General features: G+C 39.5%; 1 protein-coding gene across 2 annotated transcripts in view; it reads right to left on the minus strand.

Annotated features, from left to right (window-relative positions):
- Window positions 1–13,837, minus strand: part of ptpn3 (protein tyrosine phosphatase non-receptor type 3) — a 46,624-nt gene that overhangs the window by 12,337 nt on the left and 20,450 nt on the right. Inside the window, exons 5-21 of one of the 2 annotated variants that reach the window (XM_053612031.1) lie at window positions 11,544–11,622; window positions 11,392–11,436; window positions 11,076–11,128; window positions 10,560–10,677; window positions 10,313–10,400; window positions 10,087–10,175; window positions 9,327–9,390; window positions 9,093–9,223; window positions 8,871–8,996; window positions 8,658–8,771; window positions 8,461–8,551; window positions 7,258–7,335; window positions 7,095–7,151; window positions 6,854–7,010; window positions 5,196–5,359; window positions 5,008–5,098; window positions 4,486–4,550 (exon numbers count right to left, since the gene is read on the minus strand). In XM_053612031.1, coding sequence (XP_053468006.1) covers window positions 4,486–4,550; window positions 5,008–5,098; window positions 5,196–5,359; window positions 6,854–7,010; window positions 7,095–7,151; window positions 7,258–7,335; window positions 8,461–8,551; window positions 8,658–8,771; window positions 8,871–8,996; window positions 9,093–9,223; window positions 9,327–9,390; window positions 10,087–10,175; window positions 10,313–10,400; window positions 10,560–10,677; window positions 11,076–11,128; window positions 11,392–11,436; window positions 11,544–11,622 — 1,610 coding nt within the window. Of the gene's footprint in view, window positions 1–4,485; window positions 4,551–5,007; window positions 5,099–5,195; window positions 5,360–6,853; window positions 7,011–7,094; window positions 7,152–7,257; window positions 7,336–8,460; window positions 8,552–8,657; window positions 8,772–8,870; window positions 9,224–9,326; window positions 9,391–10,086; window positions 10,176–10,312; window positions 10,401–10,559; window positions 10,678–11,075; window positions 11,129–11,391; window positions 11,437–11,543; window positions 11,623–13,837 lie in introns of both variants that reach the window. The other variant, XM_053612030.1, reaches the window with a different exon arrangement.

Raw genomic sequence — 13,837 nt, forward strand, 5'->3', positions numbered from 1 at the left:
CTTTTACGTGAGGTACGCTCCATCTTTAGCTATTTTAAAATCTTCTCTAAAAACTTATTTTTATTCTTTGTCTTATGATGTTATTTAAATGTGATGTTATATGATTTGTACAGCATTTTGGATCAACTGCTGTTGTCTTTAAACATGCTTTATAAATAAAATTTGACTTGACTTGACTATGGGAAGCTGAACAATCCAAAAGCATGATGAAACTGTGCTACCCAGCACACCCATGCAACATGGACCAATTAGCTTTGTGACCCACTAAAGCGGCAAGCATGAAAAACTGTATGTCCTACATCATATAATATGAAGCCACTGTGGGTTTATTTTGTTAATTATGTTTTTTATTTTTTATTTATAAGATACACATTGTGCAGTGTAGTTCATTTGAAGAACTACACACATGAACTATGCAAGTATTTATTTTAAAAAAGTAAAATTTCTTCTTATTAAAAGGTCACACTAGGTACACTATGTAACTTTTGGCCCTCTAGCGGAACACTGTGCTTGCAACAACTGCAAACAAAGCTGAGCCTAATGGGTTTAAACACCTCCCTCTGCAACTGGATCCTGGACTTTCTGACCAGGAGACCTCAGTCCATCAGGATCGGCAAATCCACCTCCAGCACCACCACACTGAACACCAGCACGCCCCAGGGCTGTGTGCTCAGTCCACTGCTCTTTACCCTTCTGACTCATGACTGTGCTGCTAAATTCAGTTCCAATCATATCATCAAGTTTTCTGATGTCACTACAGTTGTGGGACTCATCAGCAACAATGAAGAGTCTCCGACAGCGAATTGTGAGGACAGCTGAAAAGATCATCCGGGTCTCTCTACCCACCATTGACACTTCATTCAACAACCGCTGCATCCGCAAAGCCACCAGTCTTGCGGACAAACCCCGTCACCCCTCTTATGGACTATTCACCCTCCTGCCATCTGGAAGAAGGTACAGGAGCATCCGTGCCACCACCAGTAGGCTCTGCAACAGTTCCTTCCTTGAGGCAGTCAGATTACTCAACACCTTGCTGCCTCCCAATGCTCACCTGGGCTAGTCGAACGCCTAACCCAGTAAGACTCCTGCCACTGCACATGCACTAACCCAGTAAAACTCAGTACTACTGCACTTTACATAGCTGTATCAGTCACTTTATACTATGGAACTGGTTTTTGCTGCCAGAATTGCTGATATACTTGTGCTGCTACATTACACCACAGCTTACAGTTTACAGTCCATGTTCTGTGTATCTATTGTCCTGTGTATTTACTGTCCTGTGCATTTATTGTTTTGCACTTGTCTCACACTGTTGTGTATTTGCACTTTGTGTAGTCTTATGCACTGCTCTGTGCTGCACCATGGTCCTGAAGAAACATTTCGTTCCAATGTATACAAGCTATATAGAGGAATGACAATAAAAATCCACTTGACTTGACTGTGCTTCAGCTCTGCCTGTCTATGTGGATGAATAAGTTTCGCATCACCAGTCAGTTTGAGGGGGAAATGGATGTATGCAGGTTTTTTTTTAAAACCAGTAAAGGGGTTGGAATTGAAACAGTAGTATCCTCTCATGCTGAGCAGGAAAACAAGGTGTGTAAATGTCTATACGAGTTCCACATGATATGAGCAGAGCATAAGGAAAGATAAATGTACTTTGCATGGCACTGTAGCAGCTAAACCCATAGCTTAGTTGTGCCTCCCCTTGGCTAGCGACACCAAACTAACCTAATTAGAAAAGTTTGATATTTTATCGGTCTGGTATTCCTACAAACAGTGACAATACCTGAGGAAAGTTTTATGATAAATCAAACTTTTTCCTGATCGTGTCATACATTGACAGCTAAGTTACCTTAGTGTCCATAAAATAAAACTTAGGCTACTAGCTGAGCTGGAAAAAATGCATGGAGAAGAATCTGGGCTCAACCCCAGATGATTAACAGTCCAGTTACGCCCCTGGTTTGGACTAATTGGAAACACTGATATTTTGAAATTTATTTAGTTACAAAAGGTGTTCACATGATGATTGCAAGTCTGATAAGGTCAAAGGTGGTACAGGCAGTGGCAGATGTGTTTTACTTGGAGTAGAAGTGAAGTGTTCTTTTCATAACTAAAATAAAATAGATTATCCTACTGTTCATAAAACATTCGCTACTAAGCTCAAGAGATAAAACCATTTCAGATGGAAAGGGTCCCAAGCTGACTAATCAGACAGCTGAAAACGTTAACTTCGCTACCCACCAGGTTTATAATTTACACGGCCCTACCTTGAAAATAAAATCCAGCACTGCACTACTACAGAAATCACCCTTTACAATAGATAATGCTTTACAATGAACTCTGTTAGAGAGCTACATGGCTATCTATCATTTCAATAAAAGATCTTACCTGTTGAGTAAGAAAAGAAGAAACATCTCCGGGTCGCTTTTAAAACAAAAAGTTATAGTGTACCTTTAAATATTTTAATTGTGTGTTGCACTGTATCTCATATGTCACTGTCAAATTTGTGAGACACCTTGTGAATGACGAGTTAATGGCTAGAATGCCCCTTTTCAGACCGCTTACAGACTTGGAAGTGTTCAAGATGAAGATTACTGCATTCAAAGTCATTAAGGTTTCTGCCTTGAAAAAGTGTTTCTGTGGTTACTAAACATGTGGGTAGTTCTTCAAAATAAAGCTGACCTAGTATGGACAAAATCCATAATTACTAACTATTTAATTAACTTAATAATTAGTTACTCTGCTTAAAGTTTGCTACAATGGGAAAGTAGTATGTTAGGCTAAAATGCAAGGAAAATAGTAGCAAAAAGAAAAATTCCCTTGGACCTCAGCCACCCCAGTTTTCCTCCCCTACTTTCACAGACAAACAGGGACCCATGATACATAATATTTATATCACTGCATCATAATGTCCTGAAATAAATGGTCCAATAAATTCCTCTCCAATGGCACGAGCTGTCAGATTTTCTTCCAGTCTTTTGCACTCACAACTTTAGATATTTATACCTGCATTTAGTTCAGATACAACAATGCCTGTCACACTGTCATATGTACAAATTAATCAGGAGTCTATATTCACTATATGGCCAAAAGTATGTGAACACCTGACCATGAAAGCTCCGTATGTGGGCCTTCTCCCAACTTTTGCCACAAAGTTGGTGGCATATGGTTGTCTACAATATCACTGTATGCTGTAGCATTAGGATTTCCCTTCACTGGAACTAAGGGGCCTAAACATGTTCCAACACGACAATAACCCTTGTGCATTGTTTCATGGCCAAGGTTGTTGTGAAAGAACTCTAATGGCCTGCATACAGCTCTGAACATCAACCCCATTGAACACTTTTGGGATGAACTGTAATTCAGACTGCATGCCAGGCTTCCTCACCTGATATCAGTGCCTGACCTCACTAATGCTCTTGTGGCTGAATGAGCACAAATCCCCACAGTCTCACACTAAAATCTAGTGGAAAGCCTTCCCAGAAGATTGGAGGTTATTATAACAGAAAAAAGGTGTGTGGGGGGGCTACAAAATATTCATGTTGTTCAAAGCACATATACATGTCATGGTCAGGTATTCACATACAATATGGCTAAAAGTTGTTTGTGGACACCTGACCATAAAACTTTGAACAGACCATTGCAGATTTAGTCCCCCCCCACAGAGGAATAACCTCCACTCTTCTGGGAAGACTTTCCACTAGATTTTCAAGCATAGCTGTGGGGATTTGCCCATTCAACCATAAGAGCATTAGTGAGGTCAGGCACTGATGTCGGGTAAGGAGCCCTGGGGAGCAGTCTGTGTTCCAATTCATCCCAAAGGTGTTCAGTGGGGTTAAGGTCATAGCTCTGTGCAGGCCACTTGAGTTCTTCCATACCAACCTTGGCAAACCATGTCTTTATGAAGCTCGCTTTGTGAATTTTCATGCTGGAACATGTTTGGGTCCCTTAGTTCCAGTGAAGGGAAATCATAATGCTGCAGCATACAAAGACATCATACACAGTGGTGCGCTTACAACTTTGTGGCAACAGTTCGGAAAGGTCTACATATGGGTGTGACGGTCAAGAATCCACAAAGTTTTTCCATATAGTGTACTTTTGGTCATATAGTGTACAATTTGGTCACGGCCATTTCTTACTGAAACTGAAGCTTGACAGCAGACGGCTGCAAATGATAATGGTATTGTGGTAACACAAAAGACAACCTGGGAATGACACAAGCGTATTGTTGCTTGCTAGTGTGAATGCCGAATTACTGTAATCTTTGTGGTAGACCTCTTTTGGAAACCCAAGATAGATAGATTTCTCAGAAAATAAGTAACTGGCTCTAAAAACCATTACTTGTATTACATTCAGAAATGTAAAGGCTGAAACAGACCCAAAATATGTGAAACTCCAGGTACTACAGGTGGCTAACAAATATATGTTTTTGTTTTGGGGTGTGTGTGGGTGTGTGTGTGTGTGTGTGCGTGTGAGTGTACTAGCCTTCACATGACTCGCATTGATGTAATTATCCTCCTCCGTCTGTAACACCACCCTGGTGATGTCATCTAAAGGGAGAGACAGAGTAAAGAATGAGGAAATGGTGATTTAAGGATTATCTAAAAATGCCTCATCGAACTAGTTTCTAAAGAGCATTTTGTCTGAACCGAAACAGAAACCTTGCACACAATAAAATAAAATGATACATTTGACTATAACTGTAATCCACTCACATCTCAGAGCTTTGCATCTGTAATCATAACATAGCTCTATCATAATCACAAAACAATGAAGACATTCAGGTTCAGATTCAAAAACCCTTTTAGACATGCTGAACAAAAAGAATCTAAAAATACAATAATAACTGAAGCACTGACTGCTGACACATGTAGAAAAAAATAAATCACAAACCATAATTATTTTGATAATGGCTTTTCCAGAATTGTGAATCGGTTCAATACTCATAAATTTGCCTGTCAAGAAGAAACAAATGTGCCAATTTTTTTGACATCAGAAGAAACTTACACGGTAATACATCTTTGTACCGATTCTTTTCCATGTTCTCAGACAGCTTTGCACAAGACATTAACAGTCCTGCTTTCTTCCTGTGTAACTTCTGTGAGTATCAAAAGACACACATGCAAGGATCATCAACCAACGTGCACACATACTTCAGGCAGACATGCCTAGGACACATTCTTGTATATACTGACCTCAAATTTCATGAGCAAAGTACCAGAATTCAGTCCCCTTTCCAGACGGGTCATCGACTCGTGCAGTGTCTCTCCAGATGGGTGAGCGGGAGATGGAGGAATTTCTTCTTGAAGGCTAAAACTGCCAGGAAATTGTAGTGGTGTTTCAGCTCGCAAAGAGATGCCTATAAACACACAGCATCCTTTTTTTTTTTAGTAAGCATTAGGTAAGCTGCTTCTTTTTCACACCTCCAAACTGCCAGGAACCGCAAGAATCACCACGTGCATATATGCCAAGACCTTCCAACAAAGTCACAAAGTGATGTATGACGTTGTATTTTCAGATAAATTCCACTGTCATACAGCTATCATTCCCTTTCTACTTCTGGCCTCATACATGTCAGACTATACATGTACACAAAAGGAATCTTATAATTTTTTTTGTTTAAATTCACATTACAAGTAGTCATCGACCGGTGTGCTTGTCAGTACAAGCTGCTACAATGGCTTAGTGGTTTTTCCTCAGCATACTGCATGCTTTTACCACTGACCTTGCTAAATTAGCCAGCCAACACTGACATGCATCCTGACATGGATTTGGGTGTGCCTCCATTCTCCTCACCTGGTTGGAATTTCCACACTCCCTGGCCTTTAAGCAGCTAGTGGCCCTGTGGCCCACAACTTTTGCTGTCCTCAGGGCCTCATCGATATCACACCCCAACAAGTCAGACATACAATCAAAAGGTTTACCCCATGGTTCAGAACAGTGTTCTACTCAACATTCGTTCTTGTTCAGAAGATGGAAGGCAGTTTCCATCCACCCTTGTTTTGCTTTGCAACCACAGAACAGCTTCACTTCTGTTGATCGGCATGGTGCCAATTCTCCCATCACCCAAAAAGACAGATGCTTTTTAACATCTGCCTTCTAGGGACAGGACTTCAAAGTTTTACAGTCAAGTCTCTGTGACAGGATGCATTGGCCCACAGTCCAGTTCCAAAAATCTTTTTTCATAGAACGTCAGACAATCGGAAGACCCGTCTTCAATAAAGCTATATGTAGCAGTCAGTGCTGCACATCACAGCACAATGGACGGCATCTCTGGAGATTCAGAAACTTATTACAACCTTTCTCAAAAGGGTTTCAGTTAGGCCTAAAGTGTGTCGGTTCCTAATGACATTTTGGCATATATTAGCCAGGTTATTCTCAAAACCCCGGTGGTTAAAAAAGATTCATAGAATGCTAGTAACATATGTAACTATAGTGCTATGAACCCTGGATAACTGCCAGGGTTCCCTGTCATTATGAATGAGAACTCTGCAAATTTTTCACGACTGCCTGACTCTATAAGAGCAGTATTAATTGCAAATACTGCATCATGTGTCACTTTGTGACTCGTTATAAGGTGTCGGTATGCGTGAAGGTGCAGAAGTGATTATCACCACTCCTGACAGTTATCATGGAACAATTACAGTTATTCATCGAACCACAGTGATGTATGTAACAAGTGCTCCTTGTCTAGTTAGTGACTGGGAAATATTGGTCAATAAAGATGATCAATACAAGCCAACTGTTTCAAAGTAAGGTACGGCCTGATCAGACAAAACACTAGCTGAGCTGAATGATCTACCTAGCACATTTGCCAAAGCCCAACATTCACTTTCACAGTACAGCAACAAACCTTTTCGGCGTACAAGCAGGGCAAGCTCCTTGCTGTGGGACTCTCTGCTGGCTTTGATGAACATGACCACTTGTTGATGTGTGTGTTCTGAAATGTCACGCCCATTTATCAAGAGCACTTGATCTCCCTCCAGCAATGCAGGCACACAGTGACCAGCCTGCAACAAAGATGCAGAGCTACATGTAGTATTACATGTTGTGGTGCAAGAGGTCTGCAAACCCAATCTGTTCATACTCCTTACCGGAGAATTAGGGTTTACGTGAGAGATCGCCAAAGGCATCTTCTGATCCACACCTCCCTAAAATAAACAACCATTCAATAATACGTAATGTGTAATGCAATGAGCAAAACAAACTTGGTCATTACACACAAACACACACACAAGAATAAAAGAGTACACTCACTTTGACATTGAATCCAAACTTGCCATCTTTGTCAGGGCTGATTCTGATTAGCAGAAGCTCCCCATCAGCTGCCATATCCTGCAATAATAAGAAAAAGAAAAGAAGAAAAAAAAGAAGCCGGTTCTGTTCATTCCATTTCCACATTGCAGTGATTTTCAAGTGCTCAACTTAAATAAAAATAAAAGTTTCACCTAAAATATTAGCATGTATGGATATGTTTAATTAGTCAGCAGTTTGGATTTGATGGGAATTACCAGGTAATTAATAATGTGCAAATTCTACATATATAGTTTAAAGTAAAAAAATTAAATGAAATGAAATTTCCCTGACATTGCTGCACATATTTATGGAGCTATTACTGTTTCTAGAGATGGCACTTTTTCTTTTCCTATACAATTGCTGATAGTAAAACCATGAGTATCAGTTAATACCAATAGCCATCCAATATTTTCTTCTTTTAAAACTACTAAGCTTAAAAAGATTTTTTAACTACACTTAAAAGAAGAAAATGCATAGCTAAAAACATGACTTTGTTATGAGGTTAAAAAAAAAAAAAAAAAAAACTTACATTGCAAGTATAATAAATATAATTAAGTATAAATATAATAAAATCAATCCTTACAAAAGTCTCTTTATACGCAAACACTTCCAGCTCAATTAAAAAAAAAAAATCCTATTCTAATATTTTCAATTTGTTACATGATCAAATAAAATTCATATTTTTTTTCCAATCCACCAATTTTTGCTGGTTGCAACCTGATACCCACCCAGAGTATTGCGGCATCTCTAACCATTTCTCGCATTTCTATTGTTAATTGGTATGATAAAATTTTCCATACAAAATGTATTAAGGCTATCAATAAATGTGTCTACACTGATTTGTGTGTGCTCTAAATAAATGCATTAGTATGTGTAGTACAATAAAAGAATGAACATTACTGTGATTTGAAGGATTTAGTGGTGAAAAATAATTGTTCACCATACCTCCTTGGCTACACTCAACTGTGAGTCAAACTTGCCATGATACTTCTAGCCCTAAAACAACATTGTGGCTACATTCAAGTCGAGATTTAAAGCAATCCCAGATAGCATCCAGAATTGCTGTCTGGTTTCCTTAATTGTGTGTGTGTATGTATATATATCTCTTGCCAAATTTCTTGATCCATAAGATGACTGTACATACTCCCTGAAGTTTCCACTCACCTTATCCCAGAGACACTGCCAATCTTCCTCATCCAAAGTGTCATCAGTTTGGGACTGGACACTGCTGGGCTTCTCATCTTCCTGAGCTTTCCTTCATTAAACAAATTTGTACTGTTTACTGACTTGAGCAGCTGAATTACAATCGGGAAATTCTAGTAAATAATGTATAGACAAAGCAAATGAGGGCCATTGTTCACCTGTAAGTATAGAACACATCTTCACTCTCTGTCACATAACTCATTTCGTTGGTAAGATTGTCTACAGAAGATGGACGTGGCTTACGAAAGTCATGACGCAAACGAGGGCTACGCCTAAAACAGGGACAATATCTATTCAATAATCAAACAGACAACTACTGTAACCTATTAATAATCAGTATTTATAATCAATATCTGTATAAAACACAGTACCAGTTAGGTGTACTGGGTGGAGATCTAGAGGGGAGACTTTTGGTTTCCAGATGTTCAGTGGAAAGAGACTTTATTAAAGGGTTCCACATCACCTCTCCTACTAGTTTCCTATACAGAGAGACAGACCTACAACACACCCACATCAAGAAACAGTCACTGGTGGAACCCAAAAGCAAAATGAAATCAGAAATCATAGGTGGATTTGCCAATGTGAAAATGTACTTAGGTTTGGAGACTGCATGAGAGTTTTTTCTGTTGTAGAATGTGTGATGGTCCACGCAGGATCGCCAAAGGTTTTTACAGGAACGAGAGCTGGACATGGACAAAGACACAACTTGTTGTCCAACCTCCCCCTACATAAAAGCAAAAACACTTCAACTTCTGCATGAACGGCAAAAACAAAGTTGTTAAGTAAACCAACTGTGTGGTACTTCACCTGTTCTTCTACAAACTTACATGTTTCCGCCGAAGGTGGATGAAGAATCTCTTTCTTTTGAATGAAATCTTGATTATATTGATCCTGAGCATAAAACCGATTAGCAAAAAAGGTGTACTTTAATGATTAGTAAATGGACTCTAAAAATAGGAGTTAATAGCATTTCATGAGTCAAACTAGTGATTGCATTATATGGACAGAATGACAGGATTATATGGCTAAATACTGAAATTGTAATATGACTATTAATAAGACCTTGATGAATAAATGATGGTTAAAGTTTGTTCTGTACAATAAATTGTGCAGTCAAAATTGACCGATCATTTTAGGGAGCTTTAACCATCTGGGATCATGTCCAGTTTCAAAGAACCAAGGACTGTGTTGAAATACTTCAAGTCATGTGAAATCAGCTGTTAAGATTGCGAGGAAACATTTGAAACATTAATCATTCTGCATTGTGTCAGAGTACACAATGAGCTGTGTACTCACAGTAAAGCTTTTCTTTTGGGAAAACACCCTGAGAAATACGGTTGAATATTCAATACAACCGCAGTTAAAATGCGATTCATTCTTTAGAGAAACAGATTGGCTGATGTTGATTATATTTGTTTCTAACATTAAACTATATAAATAGCACCAAACTGTTGCCAATAAACATCCTAATAAAATAATGTCTTACAGTACGGGTTGTAAAAATATTAATACAGATTGATCGTAAATCATGAGCAGGTTACAACAGTGTTGTCAAATAGTCAGAAAAGAGGTTGCTTGATAACTCACCAGGGGAAGAAATTGGAACAAACCAAATTGCAAAACGTGGCCACGCCTCCTGATGCAATCCCAACCCAGAGACATGGGTTACTAGCATCCTAAGAAAGAGAATAATCATTTTGGTACTACTTTTAAGTATTTTAAATCTCTCCTTCCCTCCTTTTATTACCTAATAAAAGCACTGAAAAAAAAATTGTTAATCAAAAGCTTTGATACAATCAAATGGATGTGTTACCCGTGCACTGTGAAGCTCTACTCCATAGAGATCCAAGGTTCTAGCTGTGTTCAGATAACACAACTCTGCCTCACTCTGAGACAGGCCTCTGGAATGCACATAAGCAAACAGTTAGTCAGTCTCACTCTTTCCACCCCTCTCACACACACTCAAAGCCACGTACAGGTGAATACACACCAACACATGGTACATGCACATCCACAAATCCATTATCACTACAGTTTGTACTCTGTGTACATGTACGTACTTGTGCTGAGGATGCAGTGACTCCACTTTAAAAAGGAAGTCTTTGTCCTGATCAGGAAGAAAGTGGATATGGTCAAGATATCCAGGAGGAGTCTCAGGAACATGGTCTCCAAATTCAGCTGTTTATGAAACAAAAAGAGTGCTATTAATAGAATTCATTGTTATTGTTCTTCTATTGTTCATCCTTCATTCATCTTATCTGATCAGTAACCACAAACCCTGATCAGGGTCATGGTGGCCAGTCCATCGCTAGACACCATACACACACACTCTCACATTTATTCACACACAAGGCAACTGAGCACAACTAATCTCTCTACATGCATGCTTTTATGAGGTGGAAGGTATAAAACGTGGACATGGGGAGAACAAAAAACTATGTGCAGACAGTAGCCTGGGCTCAGGATCAAACCAGAGACCCTCGAACTGAGGTGGAAATGCTACCCACTGCACCACCACTGTTTAGGAAATATTACAACTGTTCTTTCAATGAGCATGTTTGGGATATCAAACTTACACTGAACGGCATAGGATGCCAGCACCACAGCAGAACTTAATGGACACTTTAACCTGCATGTAAAAGACATTACATTTAAAAATATAAATATTCAAATCACTGACACTTGTCAGTATGACTGTATAAATGGTGGATATGCAGCCTTTACTTTCTCTTTAGGGGACACACTACAATTGTTAAACAGCTTAAATTAAATACATATCATTTAAGGTTTTAAAAAAATAGGCTTAACTGAATCATGTAGCATGGGCCATATTTAGATTTGACAGTACACACTGACTGACTGACAATGGTAAAACTAGTAGATCTGTATTACCTGCCATCGAGAATGTCTTTCTTAATCTGCAAAAAATAAAAGTGCCTGCAAAGAAGATTTACAGGGTTATAAGTAACATATGCAAATCTACATACACACATGGACACACCCACACATGTTTACAGGCACACACACTATATGCACATACACACCTGGTCTGTTCATGCTGAAGAGAGTTAGGGTCAGAGATGAAGAACCGCACTCGGAATATAAAACAGAAGGGGGCAGAACCTGAGAGAATGAGAGATAAGAAAGGCCTATGAGAAGAAAATGACTCAGCTGTGAAAACATTTTTATACCCAGCTATTCAGTTCAGTATTGATTAACTATAAAATATTCCGGTGGACCAGATCCAGGTCACAAGTTATTCTTTACAGCTGATTATATCTATGTTGTTATGTGAGTTAATTTATGCTGCTGTGTTAATTTTCAGCTTACTTCCAAAAGGCGTGCTAGATATTATTTTGTTTGGTTGCGCTTACACAGGGAGCTCCTTCAGAATTTTGGTCAAATTACAAAAGTGGTAGGAGGCTGTTGGTTAATATTTAATCCTTGAATTAACAAAATATTAGGTAACATAGGTTTCTGATGTGCCAACAGCTTTCAAATATACCAGGAAGCATGCATCATAGGTACAGACTCACCGAAACTGGACAGCTGAAGACTGGAAAAAGACCAGTCTTTTTTTTCTTCTAATCTTCAACTGTTCGGTTTAGGTGAGTTTGTGCCCATTGTTGTGCCATTCCTGTTCTTGGCTGACTGGAGTACAACTCAATGTGCTCTGCTGCTGTTGGAGCTCATCCACCTCAAGGTTTGAACTTTTGTGCATGTTGAGATGCTTTTCTGCTCACCATGGTTGTAAAAAGTAATTATATGAGTTACTATATCCTTCCTAGCAGATCTGGCCATTTTCCTCTGACCTCTCTAATCAATAAGGTGTTTCCACCCACAGAACTGTCGCTCATCCTGTTTTTTTCTGCCCCGTGTATAAACTCTAGAGAATGCTGCATGTGAAGATCATAAACTGCTGAAATACTCAAACCAGGCCATCTGGTACAAACATCCCTGCCACAATCAAAGTCATAGAGATCACACTTTTTCTTCATTCTGATGTTTGATGTGGACATTCACTGTAGCTCTTGACCTGTATCTGCATGCTTTTTGCATTTTGCTGCTGCCACATGATTGGCTAATTAGATAACTGCATGAATGTGCAGGTGTACGGGGGTTTCTAATAAAGTGGACGGTGAGTATGTATTACATATTTTAGACATAATAGATGATTCATATTTACTATTTTAGTAAACAGAATTGTAAGTATACAATTACTGACTATAAGCCATTAATTGTTATAAAGTGGTCCTGTGGTGGTTCCTTTCCATTGATAGATGACACACAGGAAGGCTGACAAATGGCAACAAACTTGCTACAGTCAGTAATTATATACAGTGTAGCCGGAAAGTATTCACAGTGCTTCACTTTTTCCACATTTTGTTATGTTACAGCCTTATACCAAAATGGATTCAATTCATTATTTTCCTCAAAATTCTACAAACAATACCCATAATGACAACATGAAATAAGTTTGTTTGAAATTTTTGCAAATTTATTAAAAATAAAAAACAAAAAAAGCACATGTACATAAGTATTCACAGCCTTTGCTTAATACTTTGTTGAAGCAGCTTTGGCACCAATTACAGCGTCAAGTCTTTTTGAGCATGATGCTACAAGCTTGGCACACCTATTTTTGGGCCGTTTCTCCCATTCTTCTTTGCAGGACCTCTCAAGCTCCATCAGGTTGGATGGGGAGCGTCGGTGCACAGCCATTTTCAGATCTCTCCAGAGATGTTCAATCGGGTTCAAGTCTGGGCTCTGGCTGGGCCACTCAAGGACATTCACAGAGTTGTCCTGTAGCCACTCCTTTGTTATCTTGGCTGTGTGCTTAGGGATGGTGTCCTGTTGGAAAATGAACCTTCACCCCAGTCTGAGGTCCAGAGTGCTCTGGAGCAGGTTTTCATCAAGGATGTCTCTGGACATTGCTACATTCATCTTTCCCTCGATCCTGACTAGTCTCCCAGTTCCTGCCACTGAAAAACATCCCCACAGCATGATGCTGCCACCATCATGCTTCACTGCAGGAATGGTATTGGCCAGGTGATGAGTGGTGCCTGGTTTCCTCCAGACATGATGCTTGCCATTCAGGCCAAAGAGTTCAATCTTTGTTTCATCAGACCAGAGAATTTTGTTTCTCATGGTCTGAGAGTCCTCCAGGCGGGCTGCCATGTGCCTTTTACTGAGGAGTGGCTTTCGTCTGGCCACTCTACCATACAGGCCTGATTGGTAGAGTGCTGCAGGGATGGTTGTTCTTCTGGAATGTTCTCCTCTCTCCACAGAGACACGCTGGAGCTCTGTCAGAGTGACCATCAGGTTTTTGGTCACCTCCCTG

The sequence above is a fragment of the Ictalurus furcatus genome, chromosome 23 (genome assembly GCF_023375685.1).
Source record: "Ictalurus furcatus strain D&B chromosome 23, Billie_1.0, whole genome shotgun sequence".
NCBI classification, from domain to species: Eukaryota; Metazoa; Chordata; class Actinopteri; order Siluriformes; family Ictaluridae; genus Ictalurus; species Ictalurus furcatus.